This window comes from Choristoneura fumiferana, chromosome 5 (genome assembly GCF_025370935.1).
Source record: "Choristoneura fumiferana chromosome 5, NRCan_CFum_1, whole genome shotgun sequence".
NCBI lineage: Eukaryota > Metazoa > Arthropoda > Insecta > Lepidoptera > Tortricidae > Choristoneura > Choristoneura fumiferana.
In genome coordinates this window covers 5,777,107-5,798,279 of record NC_133476.1, presented here as the reverse complement: position 1 = coordinate 5,798,279, position 21,173 = coordinate 5,777,107, and the positions used below count along the sequence as shown (strand labels likewise).

Sequence of the window (21,173 nt, the reverse complement as noted above, 5' to 3'; positions counted from 1 at the left end):
CCTACTTATAGTTTACTTAATTCACTTAGGTGAATCAAACCAGTGCATCTAGTAAACTACAGGTATTTGAATACAATATAATTCACACAAATATGAAAATTTTCCTACAAATGTGATATGACGATTAAGATACGACTTTGAAAAAATGTCGTATCTAAAATCAATATGTCAACGAAATTCAACCTTGATAATAATATAATGTTCATAAAGTTCACTCAGAAAAATTATATATTTTGAGGTACGAGTTTCTTTTTAAAGTAGTGACGATATTACTGTCGTTCAACCCATTCGTGTCAATTCTTGTTAATCGACCTGTACGTCTGTTCGACTTATGGAAGTGTAATATCTGCAGTACCAGGGCTACTACGAAAATCGAACATTGAAGTTCGTATCGTACTCGTCACTTATTGCAAATAAATGAATTATGAATTAAGAATACCGTCCCTCTCACTCTCGTATTAAATAGAATAAGCATTGGCCGGACGGTACGATTCGAACGGTACGAGTTCTGGGCCAGGGTCGGCTTTAACCATCTGGGCGCCCCGGCCAGAATCGTCTCCGCAGGACAGAACGGGTGACACTATTTACCGGCCGTACAATACCGACATGGAAATACCGACCTAATATTTCGTGTACACGCCCACAGAAACTCTTGTCAGTTTGACACCAGTTTGTATGGGTGTGTACACGAAATATCGGGCCGGTATTTTCATGTCGGTATTGTCCGTGCCGGAAAATCGTGTCACCCGACAGATCTCTTTCAACAGGTAATAGCATCAATTTCAAGTTTAGTACCAAAATATGCAAATACTATCAACAAAAAATACAGTCAGTAAAGAAAAAAATGTCATTTTTGCAAAAAATATTATTTATTTATATTATTTTTGATGCGATTTCAGTAACGGCACCCACTCGATAAATGCAAGGCAAAACAATGCAGTAGCTTTGTTTCCTCGCAACGTTGGTGCTTTAAGATTTTCAACATAAGAAATGGTTTCATGTCTGCGGGAACCGCAAGTCGGTATCACTCAGGTGACGCTGCATCCACCGCTCCGCTTGCTCCAGCATTTCCTCGTCGAAGATCTTGCGCCAACCACCACTGCCACCTGATATAGAAAGGCTCCTCGTTAATTTAGCACTGTCAAGCAACGATTCTAACTTTAAATAATTTATTTCATCAGGCGTTACTTCGCAGGTTTTACTTAGTTGATATCCTCCTCATGCAGTAGCGTAGCTAACAACCTAGGGCCCTGGGAAACGGATAAAGAGGAACTAATTTAATCAAAACTGGTAAGGTTTTTGAGTAAAATCATTATATCTATATACAAATACTTTAAAAATGCTAACAACTTTATTGTTAGCAGAATTTCGAGGGCCCCTGAGCTTGAGGGCCCCGGGCACTACCACCTAGTAATTTGTTAGCTACGGACCCTGATGATATCAACTAAGTAAAACTGCAAAAATTAACTTCTGATGCTTTGAAATTTAAATAGAAAGTTGCTTGAGTGCTAAATTAACGAGGAGCCTTTCTTTAATTACTTAAATTAACAACCAACTAAGTTACTTCTCCGCGGAAACGGATGAAAGAGGAACTAAATTTAATGTTTCTATACGACATAGGGTAGTTGACTCCATAAAACAATAATTCCAAGACGCGACTTTGATAAAAATACACTTACTTATTGTTAGTTTAATTTTTGCCCAGGTATTACAAGCAAATACTATTAGCTTGTAATTTGTTACGCAACTGGACCCTGATTGATTTTCAATTTTCTAACTGCAAAATATTATTCTTAGGTTGCTTTGAAACAAATAGAAAGTCGATTGAGTTGGCAAACAAATGATGTTATAGCTACAATTACAAATTAACATCTTCTTTCTTATTTAAGAGTTACACTCTTGTCGGTGCAGCCGATGAATGGCTCTCCACTTCTCTCTACTCAAAGCTGCCTCCTTACCTAACCTCCTTATACGACATGAGGGCTGCCTTCTCTTTTATTTTTTTATTTTAGAATTGATTATACAAAGCAAAATTTATTACAATTTCAATCACAACTTTACTTTTAGAAAAATTATCGAAAATACAAACTGAGACATGGATGCACAGAAAAACCAGAAAAAGAGACCAGCCCTGGGAATCGAACCCGGTCCTCAGCATTCCGTGCTGCGTGCTATAACCCCTACGCTACCGCTGGACAGGAGTCTAGACACAAATTTCTTCTATGCACACATATCTCAGGTTACTTTTTTTCTACTATTACGCTACTTATACAGCAGCACTAGCGACATCTATGTTTCGCTCTTATCGAGCGACGTAACACTTTCGAAACTAACCTAACTAACGAATGCTGACCTCGATTCCCAGTGCACCATGGGTTCGATATTACCCAAATTTGGAGTTGCGCTATCGGTCTCACTTTGTTGCGTGAGGTTTTTAAGTATGGCTTTTCTGTTATTACGGGCGTGACATCCATGTCATGCCACAGTGTTGCATATTTTCGATATGGACATTCATTGCCCCGGAACGCGGATGCTCACCCAAAAACTATGAGATTTGACATTTCGGAGACCTCACGCTACACTAGCGCCTCTAGTGGCGAATTCATACGCGATAGCCCTCATATTTTAGAGAAATTGACAAAGGTAAGCGAATGGTTCGCTCCGTGCAACCGCGCCAGTTAGCGTTAGGCCCTTAGCATTTTTCAATATCAATGGAAAATTCTTGAATAGCTTCTTCAAGGGTAGAAGCTTCCACAACCAACCACTATATAGCTGAGATAATCCGAATCCATTATGTAATTATTTCGTTTAATCTAAGCTAAACTAACCTTTACGTATAAAACCTTCAGCTTCCATATTTACCATCTCGGGTGTATTCATGTCCGATGGATTAATAGACTCATTATTTTTAAAATTGTCAATACTGATATGGTTGCTGAGTTTCTGGATCTCGTCCTCAGAATATTCTTTTCCGAAAAACTTCGAAACTTCACGAATAGCTGCAGGCTTATTCTGAAAATAGAATTATCATAAAATAATTAAGACATTATCGTAGAAAGTGCAAATTTTAATTTAAAATGAATCCATTAAAATAAGAATGTACTTAGTTGTTTTTTCATGAAATCATTAGCTACATTCTGAGAGGAGGCCTGTGCCCAGCAGTGGGACGTTACGTAAATAGGCTGGGATGATGATGATGATGATTAGCTACATCAACAAAACAAAAATCTAAAAGTAAGTAGGTAGCTAGACCATTTCAGACATCAGACAGATATACGGCACTAGCTGTGGTTCGAGACTTTGTCTGCGAACAATTCGTTGATCGTTATGCCGCAGGAGTTATAGCTAAATGCAATTTTCAGGGCAAACTAAGTATAAACTATCCCATATCCTTTCCATGGATGGTGTCAAATTACCTCCATGCCAAATTTTATCTAAATCGATATAGCGATGCGTGACAAGGAGTTACAGTATTCACATTATAATACTTAGTGGATACATTGGACTGATACTGAATAAACTGGAACGTAACTACTTATAACTTTGATTTTAAATTTGGCGTTTCAGACTACCTACCCCTAAGGGACTTCAAAAGGGCACGTTCGAGTTAGCTCCATTGCTATCATCACCACCATCAATAAATACCAGCTTGATCTTGTTTGGAACTCGGGATACTACTTCAGCTTTATTTGCCACTAGCTTAAGCCCGCGACTTCGTCTGCGCGGATCTAGGTTATCGCGCGGTGGCGCCCTCTACCGGAATAAAAGGTATCCTATGTTGATCCTTGGGGTTCAAAATACCTATATACCAAATTTCATCAAAATCGGTTCAGTGGTTTCGACGTGAAAGCGTAACAGACAGACAGACAGACAGACAGAGTTACTTTCGCATTTATAATATTTTAGTAGGGATTAGGGCTGTATGTTGATTGGGAAGTGCAAACAGGGAGTGATTAAATGCTTTCCAAAATACCTTTATTATATCTTCATAGAACATGAACAACATGTTTGGGTGGTTTCGCTGCGCCCACGCTTCTCTCAAGTGGCTGAAGAACGGAGTGTACGGCGCTGAAATTACATATTTATTTTAAGAAGTACATACCTACCTACACAACATACTAGGAAGTCTGTCTGTTTACATTTTAACGGGTAGTAAGATCCCTAATATCCCCGGAGCTGTGAAGTGATAAATGAAAGACCAAAAAACATGAAACAACTAAATTATTACCCCTTCCAACCAACCCTTCTACTAAAATCTTCTATTAGTCAGGTTGACTGATATGAACTGTACTGGGGTTGACCCTATTTTACTTTTTAAATTAGGTTTCTATTTTTTTGGATACATCTTACAAGATATACATTTCATTATGAGATACATCTCATTGTACAATACAATACAATACAATAACTCTTTATTGCACACCAATACAGTAAACAGTACAGAGAACACAAGTATATACATAGAGATTAAATACGTACGTACGTACGTTACTAAATTCTATGTAAGTACCTAATAAGTAAATAAAAATACATCGGGCAGGGCTGTTTAAAGTACGGCCGCGACATGTTTCAATCTGACTCGTGCACCGAGGGTTTCGTATTGTTACGTTCGTGGGGTGGGTTCGCGATTGAAAAGCACTTTTAACACCGATGAATAAGAGTAGGATTTATTTTCACACTGTTACTTAACTTTATAAAACACTTAAAAACAGTTCACAGTAATTTCGCACTCTAAAACTCACTAACAAGTCGCTTTGATTCTCTTCGATGTTTATCGCTTGGTATCGCATTCGAAAACTGTCTTCGCCGCAACCTCGCCCGGCTTATATACCCCCGGTGAATCGGTCCACAAAGTTCGAGAACAGTCCAGCTAGGACGTCATACCTACATCTCGAATGTTCCGGAAACGAGTAGAGTGTCTGTCTCTTTCATGTGCTATCTCTCTCACACAGTTACCAGAATATTCCGGAAACAAGATCATCACTCTGTTTCTCTCACACATATAGGCTATCCTTGTCACATACCTTCTCGAATGTTCTCAGTATAGCTGTCTCTTTCTAATCGTGCTATCTCTTTCACTCCTATTGAAAATTTCGCCATATACTGAAATGTACTTCATAAGGGGTCCAGAAAACGCCTGAAAACGGGTTTTCAGGTTATGGCGTCATCGGATAGAGGGTGGCCTGAAACGGACTGAAAACATGTTTCAGGCGCCTGAAAACAACGGTAACTTGGGTGAAATTTTGATAAACTAATATGTGATAGAGCATCCTCTGAAACGGCCTGAAACCGTATTCCAGCCTACTGAAAACGCCTCCAATGGGTCGAAAAGCACGATCAAAGTTTCCACCTAACCCACCGCCGTAACAGTATGTAAGCTCAAATGCTCAGATGTACCACGTGCTTGTAGGGGCAAAATGTATAAAATTTTATCTACATGCATATCATAACTTCCCTATTATATGTTCAGAAACGACTATCAAATGGCCTTTATTAAGAAACCTGGTATCTGCGGGTGCATCTTAATGTTCACATTAAAGTACAGTGCATCTTAATGTTTACATTAAAGTATCGGTAATACTTTTTTTAACAATGCATGTCTGTACATACTGTAGAAAACTTATGACATGCATGTAGATAATAATTATTATTCAGTCAAAGTCAGTCAAGTCAAAGTCAAAGTCAAAGTCAAAGTCAAAGTCAAAGTCAAAGTCAAAGTCAAAGTCAATTTGTAGTATTGTAGATAAAGTTATGTATGCGGCTATACATAATTAGGCATTAAAACACGTGTGATCTTATGAAACTCGCCTTCGGCTCATTTCATAAAACCACACTCGTACTTTATTGCCTCTCATTATGCACCAGCCACATAAATAACTAATATGCCCCTGTGCAATTTCTACAGTGACTTTGTTCCATAAAGTTACGGTTTGATTGATATGTCGGTACAAAAATGATATGCCTAATTACAATGTTAATGTCGTCCGGAATACGAAACAAAAGATCAGTTTTCTTTTTCTTTCTCATTGGAATCTTCAGGAAAACGAAGAAAACCGACGAGTCCCGAGCGACATATCATTCTAATTGTACGTACCTGCATCTTGGATAAATAAGTTCCAAAAAGATTTGAAGTCTCCGACGTAGTCGTGAAGCTTAATGCGTCTAGTAAGGTGGTAGTAGGAGACGGCGACGTCTCTGGGGTCGCGGGCCACGTAAAGCATCTTGCTAGTTTCGAGCAGAGCCGACGGCAGCAGCGACAGCGGCAGGTGGCTCTTGAAGAACCGCGGGCTGGCAGCTGTCTCCGCAGTCTGATAATCTGGTGGACTCGGATTTTCGAGTTGTTCTTGCACAAAAAACTCTATCCTGAAACGTGATTGTTGCTTCCGTTATGGTAGGTACATACAATGCAAATGACTCTTTAATAAACACCGTATAATAAACGATTCGTTAAACGTTAATTGGGTATTAGATTTTAATTTGCACTGTACGTTTATTTGTGTGTATTATATACTCGTATGCGCTGCCAATGTAAGTAGTAAGATACCAATATACATACTCAAGAAACGTAAACCGCTCGAGTAAGGGGATGCTGCGGGCCGCTTCGAAATCTAAGTTATTTTTCAGTAACCACACCATTTCTTGAATCAACGTAGTTCCTGAAAAAAGAAATGTTTCGGTTACTTAGCAACTTGATGAATATAATAAAATAATAAATTATTCACAAGCGGAATTAATAACAGCTAGTAAAAGTATTTGGGTAGGTAATCCTATCCTACTAATTTTATAAAGGCAAAAGTTTGTGACTACGTCTTGTTTGTGAATGTTTGTTATACTTTCACACTAAAATGGATGTATAAGTATGGATGTAATTTGAAACGTACAAGATAGATGGACGCTTGGAATAGTTAACACATAGCGTCGGATAGTGCAAATTCGCTGATTTACCATACGTAAATATAAATACGTATCTATGTAATTTATAATTTTAGGCGGCCAAAATAACTTAAGACAATAAAATAAAATAACATAAAAATTTGCAAGTTTCTTCTCCACATAAACATTTTGGGGTTTATGTCTTGAAACGTTACAATCTATTTTTCACGTGAGATAAAATATGAGGTATCGAGAGGGGACTACACTAAAAAAATGATTTGTTAACAGTACCTAACAAAAAAAAAATGGTGCTTGTAACATAACTTGAGTGACTATATACAAAATTAAGGCCTAACTAGTAGCTAAAAGTTAGGTGAACTTTTACAAAATCAGTTATGTAATATTAGCATAATTTTGGTTTCTAATTAGTAAATTTTGGTTAAACGTCAAGTAGCCAAACTAGCTCAGCTATCCTTTATGACTTTTATTGTACACATTGCAGCCAGCAGTACGGAAGAGTAGCACTGAACGTTATAGTACATTGTGTCTTAAGGGCGGTAAATAAGGAATTACGAACGAGAGTCTATTAGAAGCCCGAAGTCGAAGACTGAGGGCTTTATTGAGTCGATGTTCGTAATTCTAGTACCGCCCGTGCGACATACAATGTTTTTCATCACATTTGCAAGTAAAATTTTATATTTGTAAAAGAAAAAATATAATTCTTCCAAATATTGGCGATACCTTAGGCTGTGCTCTTGGCAACGTCGCCCTCTACCTCCCTCGGCATGCGCCGCAACGTGCGTGTGCATGTGGTGGTCCATGTAGTGCTGCAGCAGCGCGCGCAGCGCCATCAGTACGGGCACTGACTCATTTACCGACCTTGGGCTTCATAACATGAAAATGTGTACGCGCAATGACTCATTTACCGACCACGGGTTTCATGACAAGCACATTAAGGTCGAGGGTTTTATATGGGGGGTTGCAACTAAGGTAGCCTGCATGTTACGACACTGTTTACGAGCAAGTGTGATGAAAAATTCAATGCATGCACGTGCACTCTCCGCACTTCGCTTGTAAAGTGAATTTAACGTTCAGTGCTACTCTTCCGTACTGCTGGCTGCAATGTGTACAATAAAAGTCATAAATACATATATGAAGTATAGGTACGTTCATCATCCCAGCCTATATACGTCCCACTGCAGGGCACAGGCCTCCCCTCAGAATGAGAGGGCTTGGGCAGTAGTTCCCACGCGGGCCCTGTGCGGATTGGGAACTTCACACACACCATTGAATTGCTTCGCAGGTTTGTGCAGGTTTCTTCACGATGTTTTCCTTCACCGTAAAGCTCGTGGTAAATTTCAAATATAATTCCGCACATGAATTTCGAAAAACTCAGAGGTGCGAGCCGGGGTTTGAACCCATGAACCTCTGCTTGAGAGGCCATAGGTCAAACCACTCGGCCACCACGGCTTCACGGCATAGGTACGTTACCAAGACATAAAAATATCTATCCTTTATGCAACTAACAATAAGGCCGTAACTATATAATATATTTGACGCGATAGCTGTAACGATATTTATAACCATGACTGTACCCTAAATTATCTTTGCTTGGTGGCTGTATACGCACCTGATCGTGGGTACGTGACAACCCAAACGTCGTCATGTCGCAGCGGCATGCGGCGCAGCGCGTCGGCGTGTGCCGCATAGCTCGCCGGCAGCACGAAACCGCCGGGACCGAACCGTAGGAACCCCTCCGAATGACCTGGAAACCATGTTTTTTTTTTATATGAACTCTTTTATAAGAGCTCTATCATCCCAGTTGATCGACGCTTCTCCCTAGAAGCTGCAGCAGCAGAATCCCAAGAGCTGGCGCGTACTTATCTCCGCAGATCGCACAGTTTGCGGTTCAAATGGGTAACGCAGCCAGCGCTATGTGTGTTTTTGGTTTTCAATTCTTTTTTTTTTTTTTTTAGGCAGTTGATTTTTTACTACGTTTAAGCTTCACCTTCACCTCTATGTAAAAAGTAAGTAGGTACGGTATTTTTGGACTAGATTTTAATTTTTCACCCACTTCTTATTTTTATATTGATTAGGTATGTAAGCTCTAGCTAATAACAATGTATGTACAATGTATGTACTAAGTAGTAGTTACCTGCGAAAATTATGCAATTTCCCGGGATAAAAACTATCGTATGTCCTTCCCCAGGACTCAAACTATTTGTATACCGAATTTCATTTAAGTCGGTTCAGCGGTTTAGACGTGAAGAAAGAGGGTGACAAACAAAGAAACAGACTTCAAAGGAACTTTCGCATTTTTAATCTATTCACCGCCACAAAACAAACGAAGTGATGTGCCTTGTACGCCACAGAAAAACCAGCGACAAATCAACTCGATTTTTAATTCCATTGCAGATGAATGGCCGTGGTGTATGAGGCATTCCATTGGCTGTCACGACAGGATGACTCTGGCGGTGAAGAGGTTAATATTAGTGGGATAATATGGTATACCTACTTACCATATCTAATCTCATGATGGAACCGGAAGCCAGGCACTGGAACTCCAAGTCAGAACAGTGTAACTTAGCCGCGTTTGAGCTTGTTAGAATAGTCTTAGGGTGTACTTTGACCAAGAATGGTATCCAGGGTCTGATGATCGAGCAGTCAGGAAACTTTACCATTTGGTTAGGCCCCGTGAAAGCGTGTTTTTAGTTTATTTTTTTTACTTTTATAATTCATTCATTCATTGTCACTTATCCAGGTCCCTCTTAATTTATAATTATTTTAGTGCAGATTCTACTATTAGTAATATAAAGAATGGTTAGTGAGTTCAAAAATAAATTGTATTATTTAGAAAAAATAATATTATTCTTCTTGGTGTGGCGTCGCAGAAATTAACACTTCGATTGTTTCTGCAAGAAACTTTCTATTTTGTTCTTTTTTACGCTTCTCATGCTGCTCAAGAGAGGGTCTGAGCCTCGAGCTGAGAAGTAAATTATCAATAAGCAATAAAAAATGAATTCTGCCTGCCTGCCTGCCTGCCTGCCTGCCTGTCTGTCTGTCTGTCTGGGACTAACAATGCTAGAAAGCTGTAATTTTGCACGGACATATAAGTAAACTATGCCGACAAAATGGTACAATTATTTTTTTTTAGGGTACCTCCCATAGACGTAAAGTGGGGGTGATTTTTTTTTTCTCTTTTGATGATTCTTTAGGGGGTTGCTAAGACGATTTTTCGATTCAGTGATTTGTTTGCGAAATATTCAACTTTAAAGTGCACATTTTCATAAAAATCGAGCGTCTCCCCCCCCTCTAAAATCTAAACCGGTGAGTGGAAAAAATTGAAAAAAATCAGGATGGTAGTAAGTATATCAAACTTTCAAGGAAAACTATAACGGCTAAGTTTGCTTGAGAATAATTAGTAGTTTATGAGTAAATAGCAGCCTAAGGTATAAAATATACCTAAACTTGGAAGATTCCGTACAAAATACGAAATCCTTAGAAAAATATTACTTAATTTTTTCGTAATGGCTACGGAACCCTATTTTGGGCGTGTCCGACACGCTCTTGGCCGGTTTTTTTTACATGTCGTGCATTTTGTGAAATTGATTTATGGCCGAGTAGATCGAACAAATGTGGAACGCATCTAAATTAACTTTAAGTATGAATCAAATAGAGAACAATATTTGCAAGATTTTAAATTTACGTCGTAGCTATCATAGTTATAGTATAGTCGTATTTAGTGTAAGTACTTGTTTTAAATGTTCTAGATTGATCTTATGAAGTTACTTTTGTGCCGATACCTCATTGGTGTGCTACAAAAAAAAACAAGGTCAAGTTTACTACGTCAAAGTCCGAGATAATTAACTTTGAAAGTTAGTTAGATGATATTTAACTATACAGTCACGTGTAGGCATTTGTAAAGGCTCGGAAAAATAAAAAGTTAGGGTTGAAATGTTCCGATTTTTGTATTTTTAGTCACATAACTGTAACCATTTCCCCGGCTCGCACCTCTGAGTTTTTCCAAATTCATGTGCGGAATTACATTTGAAATTTACCACGAGCTTTGCGGTGAAGGAAAACATCGTGAGGAAACCTGCACAAACCTGCGAAGCAATTCAATGGTGCGTGTGAAGTTCCCAATCCGCAGTGGGCCCGCGTGGGAACTATAGCCCAAGCCCTCTTGTTCTGAGAGGAGGCCTGTGCCCAGCAGTGGGACGTATATAGGCTGGGATGATGAACTGTAACCATTTAATACTTAAGGCAGCGGAAATATTTTTGACACAGTAATTTTTTGTCATTTTGTCGAAAACGAATCGAGTGATCGGTTTTTTTTCTACAGCATCATTATTGGTGGACGAGGTGGACGGCTTATTAACATTATTTATCTAGGCCTTAAGAACGGAAAGAAGAAACAGAAAACAAACAACAAAACAGAACGAATATTAATACCGTGTTTTTTATTATTATCACCCCAGTCACCTAGCAACTTTGGTCTAAGTAAAATCAACATTAATTCAAATAAGCAATTTTTTGCATAAAAAATTAGGTCAGGTAATTTGCAAATATATTCTTTAATAATCCACCAAAATTTATCACCACGACAGCACAGAATAAGTAATAGTTGGCGACAGTAAAATTGTGTCAAAAATAATCTTTAATAATTCAGTAAAAATCAGGTTTTATTTGTAACACATGTAAAATCCGGTTATTTTTTTAATGGAACTTAGAAAAGGCTCATATTTTCTAAAGTAAAAATTAAAAATTAATTACGATAGTGGCAAGTATGAGTATATTTAAGGTTTAGGTATGTCTTTTTAACGTGCCTTGAGACTTTTTGTACTTATTTTTGCTGCTCATGGTATATCGGTTTAACAAAATAAGTAATTTCCAATCATATCTTTTGTTGGATTTTAAATGATAATTGACAAGATTTCATATTTCTAAGACTATAATTTGATTCGTTCTCTGTATTCTGTTTGGAAAGAGAAAAACGCTGATATTTTTAAAATTTCGCTACAACTATTAATTAATTTATTACAATTTTTTTAAGATGTGCTTATTCTAAAAGGGCATAACTCCAAAACTACGACACAATAGATCCATTACTTTTGTCTAGTCTGTTAAAAAAAAGATCACGTAAATCTGACGTAGACGTTGCATAGAGACGTTGTCAAAATTATGACCGCTCCTTTTTCTGGTGAAAAAGGCAAAGGAAACATATCTATACTGTCGTAGTGTTGGCAAATTCAGCCATATTTTTTCATTTTTTTGTATTTTTTAAATATGGAGAAATCAATTATAATAAATATTTTCCCATGTTCAGGAGGCAAAACTCTTTCGATTCCTGTAGTAATTTACAGGTGTTAAAAAAATGAAATATTGTCAATTATTTAAAATCCAATTTCTTGGTAATATGTGACTTATACATCTTATTTTATTTTTTTCCTAATAGAAATAAGACGTTATAATTACGAAATAATCACTTTAGTGGTTTTTTTAATTTCAGTTCAGCTTGTGGGTCTAAAAACTGAATTACTTATTCAAACATATTTTGACAGTAAATTTACTAATAATATTTTTGCCCAAAAAAATCACCTATTTTAGGGTAGATAGATAGATAAAAACTTTATTTTTTCACAACACATGCACACACAGATACAAACAAGTGAAATAATGTAAAAAAAAAAAACAAATTTAGCTGAATCTAAGCTATGGGTGCCAAGTGTCATGAAAAGAAAGGTACTGACTCAGCATATAGCTGCGGAGACCGCAGCGCTGATATTCTACCAGAACCAACTGAGGCAGACCTGTGCAACACGTATATGAAGACGAAACAGAGTAGGTAGGTATAGAGTGGATGACCTAAATGCATAAATTGAGGAAAAACAATAAAGATAAAGGGAAAGGATACGCGCACTACATGAACGACACGAGTATAAAGAGTGGAGACAGACATGACGGGCAATTAAAATAAATAAGTAAAGAAGTTAAAATTGTAATCAGTATGAGTGTGTTTATTACTCCGTGGAAAGTAGGAAAATAGATAGTGTAAAATGGGGTACAGTATAGAAATAAATAAAAATACAAACGAATAACCACATTGAATGCATGCAGGATTTTTTTTTTTAATGAAATAGAGGCAAGTATTAGACACAGTGGTTTGCAAGTTTAACAAGTGAGAACGAAATTTGAATTTAAAAGGAATCCTAGAATTTAAATCACGAAGTGGTGCCTATATTATTCCAGCATTTAGTTGCTCTTTGCTCTGTATCTAAAACTGCCCCTAAACGCAGCAGTACCGTGGCGAGGCATGGCTAAAACAATTGCGCGAGAGGGCCAGGCTCCGAAAAATCTTTTTGAAGCTGACCAAGCTAATTTATTAAAAAGATAACTTGGATATTTGGACAATGATGTCGACCAGGAGGTAAGCAAACAGAAAATCCTGACGATTGGCCATCTTGAGCCAATTCGCATCGTTTATGTTTGGCGTGACATGGCATCGCGGAGGGATTCTAAAACAGAACCTAGCACACGCCTTTGCAGAAGACGCTGAGATCGTGCTAAAAGGCAGGGTCCAAATGCAGTCAGACAGTAATTTAATTTGGCCAAAATAAGTGATTCGCAAAGCCTCATACGAAGGTCAACACTCAAAAAATCTCTGACATTGTATAAAACCTTGAGGCGGAACAAACACTGTCGAGCTGTTTCGGTCACATGCTTTTCGAACCGCAAGTTGCTATCCATCAATATACCTACCCAAATTACGAACCTCAGCTGCACGCTCAACCTCTACACCGTTTATCGCAATCCTTGGATTGCGTGATATAACCCTACTACCGAACCAAATATTTTGACTTTGTGGGATTCAACACCAGAGAATTCATGTTCCGGAACCAAATTTTGGTGGATTCGAAAATATAGGTTCTTAAAATGACACATTATCCTTATATCGTATTATTTCCAAAAAAAACTGTAGAATGACCGGCTATTATATTGAGATAAACAATAAAAACCAATGTAAAAACATAAATAGGTAGTTTTATTGTATCACCCATAGATGCTTAGCATATAAAGGACAATAAACGGGCATCGATTTAATAAAGTTTTTAAAATGTGAACTCTTTCAGAAACCACGGTGAAAAAGTATAGGTACATAGATACAGTCGAGGAAACTGAATCACGTACCAGGGTAGAACCTTTTCATAATCAATTTCGCTATGATTTATGGGATGTCAACATGACATTTTTAGTTGCACAAAGGTTAGCTGGTAAGTGGTTCAGTTTCCTCGACTGTACACCTAGTATACAGATTATTACAGATCTTCTTTTTTTAACCTCCGACGCATATAAGTTTGACGCCAATGTATCCATCACTGAAAAATGATTTAAGTAATGGATTTCGATGACATTTGTCCCACTGATAGTTTATATTATAACTTGTATTACCACAGGGGATACTTTGTACCCGGGTAAATTTTGTACTGTTATTGGTGTATAGCGATACGCTAATTCTTTGCAGAAAAAGCCGCGGGCAACAGCTAGTCTAGTCAACATATACAACCCAAAAGAAAATAGAGGCTACGTGAGTTTCATTGGTAAAACGAAAAAACATTCCTTGCCTAAGATACCTTCAATTAAATGTATTCAGATATATGTATTTAGTAGGTATATATATGTATTTAATAGTTAAGTTTAATTCATTTAGAAATATTAAGAAAATACAAAATATCTCAATATCTGGTGTACAATAAAGAGTCTTTGTATTGTATTGTATCCATAGGACTAAAACGACCATTAAATTAAAATAACTAAAACTAAAACTTTAATTAAAAAAGAGAGGTGGGGCTCTGGCATGGTGCCCATCACGCAGGCAGCATTGCCGCGTTGACCTGCGATTGAGATGCGCGAGAAAGCTGCCGGCGCGAGGGTTGCCTGTTGCCTCCCTTAACCTATTACTGAATTAATTTATGTTTAATTCATGGTTATTTTTTCGTAGTAGCTATGTGTACCTATTCCTAGTTTCGATTAACAAAATGTATTGTCATAAAACAGGCTCAAAAAAAAAACAAAAAATGGAACCGACTACAAAACTCTTGAAAATATTTTTCTAGGTAGGTGCCTACTAGCTCGAAGTGGGTGCCTCAGCACGAGCCAGCAGGAGTGGAACAATAGTCGTCTACCTCACCTACATACTATGAGTTTTAATCACTCCTGCTGGGTCGTGCTGAGTCACCGACTTCGAGCTAGTATGTAGGTACCTACCTAGAAAAATATTTTCAAGAGTTTTGTAGTCGGTTCCATTTTTTGTTATTTTTTTGGAGTCGGTTTTACGTTTTGTTAAAAATTTTCTTTATTTCTCACTTTTTAGTGATTTGTAGCCAAAGTGCATCTCACAACGATTCCATTAAGCCCAAACACGGCTTAGTTACGTTGCTTTATAACAGAGTTCCGTCGCCTACCTTCCGGCTTCAGCATCAGATCAGTTCGGAAATAATCATCAACTTAAAGCTTCTTCTTAGTCGCTTATCTTGGCTTAGTAATCATGTTCGTTTATAGACGCGCGAGTATTACTTAGCTCTGACGAGTTCCATTGGCCATCTACGGTCTTCTTCATCAGGTCCAGGTTACCAAGTGATACTTTCTGATTGTAAATGCTTGTCTTAATGCTAAAAATGCCCAAATCGCCATAGGTGTGCCTATAAATTTTGAGATTTTCCCTCGATTTCCCTAGGATTCCATCATCAGATCTTGATTTGGTGACAATGGGACCACCTCAGAAGAGTACTCTTTCGAATAAAAAAAAGAATTTTGAAAATCGGTCCACAATTGACTGAGTAATCGGTGAACATACTTAAAAAAATATATAAAAAAAACAAACATTGGAACATAGAACCTCCTCCTTTTTTGAAGTCGGTTAAAAATTCAAATATACTTTTCATCTCTCCTGTTCGGAAAGTTTAATTTTCATGGGTAGATAGTCGGGTGGAAAATTGCGTTTTAATCTCTAGGGTGGAAAGTATTTTTTTTTTTTAATTTTTCGATTAGCCACGGAGTCGAAGAAAGTTGAGTTATGTCAATGACACTTTTTTTTCACGTTTCGGCATGGCCATCTAGATGCACGTCGTCGTGACCAAGAAGCTTATATGTATACAAAACAAGAAATTTGATCTTTATTACGTCACGAACATATTCCATCTCGTTCTTTAGTTAGGTTAAGAAAGAGATGGATGTCATTCGTGAAAGAAAGAGATGGAATATATAAATAAGTAATAAAGGTCAACCTTCTTCGTTCAGCGTTCAACCTCCAGTTTTGTAGGTATATAAACTCCTTGGTCGTGACCAACTCGATTTTTTTTTATACTCGGCCGAGGCAAGTGGCCATGTCGAAAAAGTACCGTTGGAGGTTGGGTATAAGTAAATTCAATTTACTGAATACTGAAATTCAATTTAATGATATTCTCATTTTTTTTGTACTATTATACTTTCCTCACAGTCGAAATGAAAAGTAGAGTGTCTAACTCGGGTGAAATTACCCATTTCCCCTCGAACTATTGGCGCTCGAACGCTCAGGTGAAATGGGTCACTTTCCACCCTTGGTTATCAATCTACTATTTGATATCATTTTACCAATGAAATTCTTTTTACCAGTATATATTTAAACTTGACTGGGATTTGCACATTATAAAAAGATAAAGTAGGAGATTAACTCAACCCAGACAAGTAGGTAAACTGGTTATCCAAATACTGAAATAAGTATGTTTGAACAGATGTGCTGTACGGTTACACAATACGGTAATTTAAAGCAAATTCTTTTGGTTAAGTCTTCAATAGTACAAAAAGAAGAAAAGATAATCAGCGCTGGCTCTATTAAGCTCTATCAATCATTAGCCCTCTTGTTCTGAGAGGAGGCCTGTGCCCAGCAGTGGGACGTATATAGGCTGGGATGATGATGTTGATGAATCATTAGTCTAGAGGCAGAGCGAGATTCTGTACACCGCTTTCGCGCCTCTCAAAAGACGCCATCATAGTTTTATTTTGCACTGGAAACTGGAAAATGGCGGCCCTTGCATTTGGCGCCTAGAGCCGACCGCTCCTGTTGCTCTACCCCACGGTTGACGTTGAAGTTGTTGACTCCTCAACAGTCCGTGTCACCATACACACCAAACTAACTCGTCTATGGATGGTGTACCTATTCCCGACAGGGCCGGAACCACGCCGCGCCTCTAGCAATACCATTCTCGGGGCCCCTTTTCAGCCGTTTGAAGGTCATTAGTTCTTATGAAGTTACCTTTACCTAAAAGCGCGAGGCGCTATGTGTCTACTATACAAAGCCGTATCTTTATTTTTCCAGCTCTGTCTGTAACGAAATTATTTGCTCTTTCTAAACAATATTAATTTCCTGATATGTTTATTTAATAATTAGTCTTATTCATCAATGATATCCATCCGCTGCCAGCGACCCTCTCTTAAGGTCAAAGTCAAAGTCAAAGTCAAAATATCTTGATTCAATTTAGGCTATAACAATCACTTATGAATGTCAAAAAAAATCTACCACCGGTTCGGAAAAACCTCTGTTGAGAAGAATCCGGCAAGAAACTCAACGAGGTATATTTTTTTAAAACAGATTTACAATATTATTAAATGATATGTATACATCACAAGTATTTAACACAACTTTATTTTTAACACAGTAGGTCGTCCGTCCACCGTGCCTCAGGACGCCCTACACTACGTTTTCCCGTGCGTTTCTCTGAGCAACGTCGGTGACTTTCGTTCTTTGTCGGACGATGGGGCTGAAGACAGAGTGTTGCGGCGCGCCACGGAAGAGGCCTATGTCCAGCAGTGGACTGCTGTGGGCTGATGATGATGATGATGATCAGTGATATTGGTCAATTACTCGTAAAAAAGTATTGTACCTAATTTATGTATGTATATAATCAAATAAAAAAATAAGTAAATCTTATAGTAATCCTGAAATATCGTACCTTGTTCAGTGCAATCAGCAAAGCCTCGTGACCTCATCACGGCAGGTACTCGACTTTAAGAAGCCCTATTATGTACCTACCTAAAACGAGTGTATAAAAAACAGTACAATTTTTATAGAGCCTGAGAACCTGTTCTTTATGTTGTGACTTCAGTGTGTCCTTGACGTTCATTGTGAATGACTGTAGGCATTTGAGCTTTTATAAATTTACTAGCTTTTGCCCGCGGCTTCGCTCGCGTTAAATTTGGGGTAGCAATTAACATACATTTACTTTCTGCGATCCTTTTTTTCGTGTTTTGATTGATTTTTTGGATTACATGGAAATACAAATACAGTAAGACGTTGTTGATGGTGCACATTTTGGAATTCAAAAATCAACCTACATACGTAATTAATCATTCATAATTCGTACCAACTCTGGAACCCTGTTTTGCTGAAACATTAAAGGCGTTAAAGTACTACGCGTTTCTTTTGCCGGCGACTTCCTACACGATATTATTATAGGATATAGGATTGTATCTCGAGAAATTGTAAAGTCCCCGCGGGACATGAATTACTGTGATTTATTTTAATATTCTTAATTGTCGATTAGAGACATATTGTAGCTTTCTATTATTAAAAGAATTTTGAAAATCTGCCCCGAAATTGAATTCACTTATTTTTATTCTGCTGAAATTCTGCATTTAAAAAAAGAAGTCTGTCCATCAGAGATATTGTACGAGTAGCTTTCTATTGGTAGAATTATTTAAATCAGCTCAGTAGTTTCAGAAATTACCCCCAACAAACAAAGAAACAAACAAAGTTGAGATATTTTCCTATTCCATGGGATTTTCTAAAAATCTTTCCCTAGTGCACCTCTGTATTACTTTAGGTCCATCTTTGCCAATTTCAAGTCTCTAGCACCAGTAGTTTTGGCTATGCGTTGTCTGTCAGTCAGCCAGTCATGGTACTGTTCAGGTAGAGTTAGGTATAAAATTATAAATAAATCAACCCTGAAGTTGAATTCACTTTTTGCTATCCCGCGGGAATTTTATGTTTTCCCGGAGAAAAGTAGCATATGCCAATCAGGGATAATGTAGCTCCCAATTGGTAAAATATATTTTTAAATCAACCCCAATGATGAATTTACTTATTTCGACCCTGCGGGTATTTTGCATTCTTCTGTAGAAAAGCAGCCTATGACAATCAGACATACTGCAGATTACTATTAGTGAAAGAGTTTTTAAAATTAGCTCCGAATTTGGATTGTCTTACTTACTTCTACCTATCCTGCGGGAATTTTGCATTTTCCCAAAGTAGAGTAATCTATACCGATCAGCAATAGTGTAGCTTTATATTAGTGGAAGAATTTTTAAAATCTGCTCTGAAGTTGAATTCAGTTTTTTCTATCCCATGGGTGTTTTGGATTTTCCGAAAAAAAAGTGGCCTGACATCGAGGATAGTCATATTATATCATGTGAAAGAATATTTAAAAGCAGTGCCAAAGTTGAATTTACTTATTTCTATCCCGCGGGAATTTTTAATTTTCCCGAAAAAACGTATCTTATGTCAACCAGAAATACTGTAGCTTACTTTTGGTGAAAGAACTTTTAAAATCAGACCCGAAGTTGAATTCACTTATTTCTATCCCGCGGGAATTTTGCATTTTTACGAAGAAGAGTAGTCTATACTAATGAGGAATAGTGTAGCTTTCTATTAGTGAAAGAATTTTTAAAATCATCCCCGAAGTTGTATTCGGTTTTTTCTATCCCATGGGAATTTTGTAATTTCCCGAAGAAAAAGTAGCCTTTGTCATTTGGGGATAGTCATATCACATAATATGTAAGAATTTGTTAAATCAGCTCCGAAATTGAATTAATTTATTTCTATCCCGCGGGAATTTTGGATTATCCCGGATAAAAAGTAACCTATATCAATCAAGGATAGTGTAGCTTACTAACGGTTGAAGAATTTTTAAAATCAGCTCCGAAATTAAATTAATTTATTTCCATCCCGCGGGATTTTTTGCATTATCCCGGATAAAAAGTAACCTATATTAATCAAAGATAGTGTAGCTTACTAACGGTGAAAGAATTTTTAAAATCGGCTCAATAGTTTCAGAGATTCGACTACAAACAAAGAAGCGAAAAAAGGTTTTGATATTTCCCTATCCCGTGAGAATTTCAAAAAATCCTTTCTTAGTGCGCGTCTACATCTATTAAGGAACATATATTCCAAATTTCAAGTTTCTATCCCCAGCGGTTTGGGCTGTGCGTTGATCTATAAGTCAGTCAGTCAGTCAGTCAGTCAGTCAGTTTCTTCTTTTATATATATAGATTTTTTTTTCTGACCTTTAAATAGTCGCAACAGCGAGTCCTCGGTATCCGTTGGTAACTTTTGTATTTTGACTGATTCTTCTGACATGGTACAAATCACTAACGCGTAGTTGCCGTCCGCTCAGCTGCCAGAACTAGTTAATACTAACAATCAGAGGTTGGATCATATCACGGGGCATGGTACTCGTAGTGTCCCTGCCAAGTCGAGCGCAAGGCAAACTGCCTGTTGACGCCAGAACGTTTCACTGAAAGAAGCCTTAATACATATATAATTAAAATTCATTTTGCTTTGTATAGTTTAATACCCAATCACACTGCCTACAAATCACGACATATACTTACATTCGCTAAACCAGTGTTTTTCAAACTTTTTCAGGACGCGACCCCTCTTGGTTTGAAAATATTTGGCGACCCCCCTGCCTACCTCCACTTACAGCTATTTGTATATTATCCTACGTTGATAAATGATAATACAAACATTGAATAATCATACACTATAACGGTGAGAGTTTTTAAACACCCACGCAAAATAAGTTTAACCGCTATGTCTGTCTGTCTGTCTGTGGCACCGTAGCTCTTAAACGGGCGAATCGATTTAAATGCGGTGTTTTTATTTGAAAGCAGTTTTTCTAGCAATGGTTCTAAGACATGTTCTATCAAAATTGGTTCAGCCGTTTTTGAGATATTGAACTTTGAAGTGACAATATTGGGGGTTTTGCAACTTTTTGTTGGTTGGACTATTGATTAACATTTTTAACCCCCGACGCAATAAGAGGGATGCTATAAGTATGACCGCTACGTGTGTCTGTCTGTCTGTCTGTGCCACTGTAGCTCTTAAACGCGTAAACCGATTTGAATGCGTTTTTTTTCTATTTGCAAGCAGGTTTTCTAGCGATGGTTCTAAGACATGTTCTATCAAAATCGTTTCAGCCACTTTTGTAATATTGAACTTTGAAATGACAAAGTTGGGGATTTTCCAACTTTTTTTTGGTTAGGTT

At 37.6% G+C, this 21,173-nt stretch overlaps 1 protein-coding gene across 1 annotated transcript in view; it reads right to left on the bottom strand.

Moving 5' to 3' along the window:
- LOC141427706 (uncharacterized) overlaps positions 1-20,326 on the bottom strand; it is a 39,166-nt gene extending 18,840 nt beyond the window's left edge. The window contains 7 exon segments of the mRNA XM_074087301.1: positions 1,007-1,106; positions 2,829-3,012; positions 3,974-4,068; positions 6,095-6,363; positions 6,557-6,656; positions 8,504-8,638; positions 20,191-20,326. Coding sequence (XP_073943402.1) covers positions 1,007-1,106; positions 2,829-3,012; positions 3,974-4,068; positions 6,095-6,363; positions 6,557-6,656; positions 8,504-8,638; positions 20,191-20,263 — 956 coding nt within the window. The 5' untranslated portion in view covers positions 20,264-20,326.
- Positions 20,327-21,173: the final 847 nt, after the last annotated feature.